This window comes from Otolemur garnettii, unplaced genomic scaffold, assembly GCF_000181295.1.
Source record: "Otolemur garnettii isolate 467f Iridium unplaced genomic scaffold, OtoGar3 scaffold00038, whole genome shotgun sequence".
Lineage (NCBI taxonomy): Eukaryota > Metazoa > Chordata > Mammalia > Primates > Galagidae > Otolemur > Otolemur garnettii.
The window spans coordinates 10,110,302-10,112,764 of NW_003852433.1; the positions used below are offsets into that span (position 1 = coordinate 10,110,302).

The 2,463-nt window shown below is 38.0% G+C and overlaps 1 protein-coding gene across 1 annotated transcript in view; it reads right to left on the reverse strand.

The window, feature by feature from the left end:
• SUDS3 (SDS3 homolog, SIN3A corepressor complex component) overlaps window positions 1–2,463 on the reverse strand; it is a 36,843-nt gene that overhangs the window by 29,884 nt on the left and 4,496 nt on the right. Inside the window, exon 3 of the mRNA XM_023513312.1 lies at window positions 154–209. Within this exon, the coding sequence (XP_023369080.1) occupies window positions 154–209 (56 nt within the window). The remainder of the gene's footprint in view (window positions 1–153; window positions 210–2,463) is intronic.

Consider the following 2,463-nt stretch of genomic DNA (forward strand, 5'->3'; position numbering starts at 1 on the left):
TGCCACTTTATTAACAGTTTTAAAAGATAGTAAAGTGTGTACTGAGTCCCTAAATTTTAAATCATTCCCACAAAAAAATAAAATATATAGATTTCAAAGGTTTATAATACTAAGAAATATATTTAGAAATGAAGGATTCAACTACACACCAACCTTCCTGTAGTTGTTGCAACTGCCTCTTGAGAGAAGCCAGTTTGTCTTGATACATCCTATTAAAAAAAAAAAAAAGCCACATTGAAAGATAAAACATTCAACTCTCAATTCCAAAATTATCTATCCATAGGAATTACCTGAGTTGTTATGGGAATGTCATTAACGTCCCTCAGGGAAGAGAGGAAACTAAAGTCAGCTAGTTGGTTTAAGATACACCAGCAGCTACAGGGAACAGAAAGAGAAAGGACTCTGAATAATATCCTAATTGTGCAGATTCTCCTGTGTTATCCTACCTTTCAAGAATAAGTCTAAATCTGCAACTATGAGGACAGATTTTAATAAATAAGTGACACTGTCCAGGCCCAATGGCTCACACCTGTAATCCTACCACTCTGGGAGGTAGAGGTGGGTAGAATGGTTGAGCTCAGGAGTTTGAGACAAGCCTGAGGACGAGTGAGACTCTGCCAAAACTAAAAAAAATAATAAAAATAAAAAAATTAGCCTGGCATTGTGGCAGGCACATGTAGTTCCAGCTACTCAGGAGGCTGAGGCAAGAGGATCACTTGAGCCCAGGAGATTGAGGTTACTGTAGCCTACGATGCCACAGTACTCTACCCAGGGCGACAGAGTGACACTCTCTGCCCATCCCTCAAAAGTGACACTGATAAACATACAAAGAAAAACAATCTACGATGTTATTTTCCTCAGGATTTAGAGACATAAAGTAACACACATGAAGAAATGTGTTAAGTACAACTCTTATATCAAGTCTACAAATTAGATTATACAATTCCAAAAGAGTAAAATTATGCCCTCAGCATGTTTTTCTATACAGATAGCTTAGCTGTGTAAGCACTAAGTCAATAACCCTTCCTGTCATTTTTTAAAGCACTACTCTTTTAGAATCAGAGAAATAATGGGAATTCAGAAACAAAAGTTAAAATGGAGCACTTTATTTGCAACCCCAGCTGGCTGAGAACACACAGCACACACAAAGCAAAAGAACTTGGCATGCTGTGTTTCCTCTCACACCTAATGGATTATAGGCAATTATACACTTCAGCAAGCCTGTCTGATGGTAGAATCCACGTGTAAATCCCATTTTAGCAATATTTTTGCTTCTACCTGAAAAATATCTCCAACTTCACAGTGACAAAAATAGGATTCACAACTAAAGAACCTGTCAAACATAAAACAGACACAATAACCTTTGGGCGTACATGTTGCCCAAGCAAACACACAGGCAGGATAACATTTTGATTGCTCACATAGGAGTTATATATAAAACTCAACTTTCACTGGTGGAGGAAAAAGGGGGTGGGATCTGAGAATCACATAGATCTAATGCCTTTAGAGCACATCCTGATATACTCTTGAGGCCCACCTTGAATTACACAAGGAATTCGTTTCTTAACCAAAATTATTTTCTATATCCTCAAATACTAAAAGGGCATAATCAATTTAAACAAATCATCTCAAAATCCTCAAATATATTTACAGGAAAGGGAATGGATAAGTAAACCATGCCAAGAAGTATTTGGAACCTAAGGCATTGAATCTTTCACCACACTGAGGACGCAAGCCAGTACCTTTAGATTCCAAATCTGTCTTTAAAAGGGAATACTGACAGACTGAAGTCAACAGGAAAAAAAAAAATCAGATTTGTGAAGACCACGCATGAAGAAAGAACAGGTAAGTGAATACACATCTCAAATGGGTCAAGGTGAACCAATTCAAGCTTTTTGCTGAAAGAGAATAAAAAGCAAGCAAAGTTTCAGGAATGTAACTGGGAGAACAAGCCTATGAATTATTAAAGGAATACTTCATTCAGCACAGTTCAGACTTAGCTGAATTACCCTCTTTGGGTTCTAAAGCATAAAAAGGATGATAGAGTCCAGAAGATGGCCAGAAAATATTTGCAAATAGGACGTAAAAGGAAAGGTATGTGGATTATTTTATTTAAAGGTGAAGAGTAATAAAAGTCTAGTCAAGATATTCAAAATACATTCAACAAATACATATTGAATAGAAAGGTTTTATACTGCCTCCTATCTGCTCATATGCTAAAGTGAGCGGGGATTCCGTTTCTCTGGACAGGTTCGGCTGCAGCTCTGTCTGAAGACAACGAGAAAGCTTGGGTGAGGACAGTATGAATGCAGACAGAGCACTGGACCAAAAGCCAATCCTGGTTTCCAATCCTACTTTCCAAACCTGGTTTCCTTAAGCTTGCCAAGCACCTAGCACACTGCTTAGGATGCAGCTGATGCTAAGTAAGCTCACACCCACCTGCAAACCCAGTTGCTTGAAAGC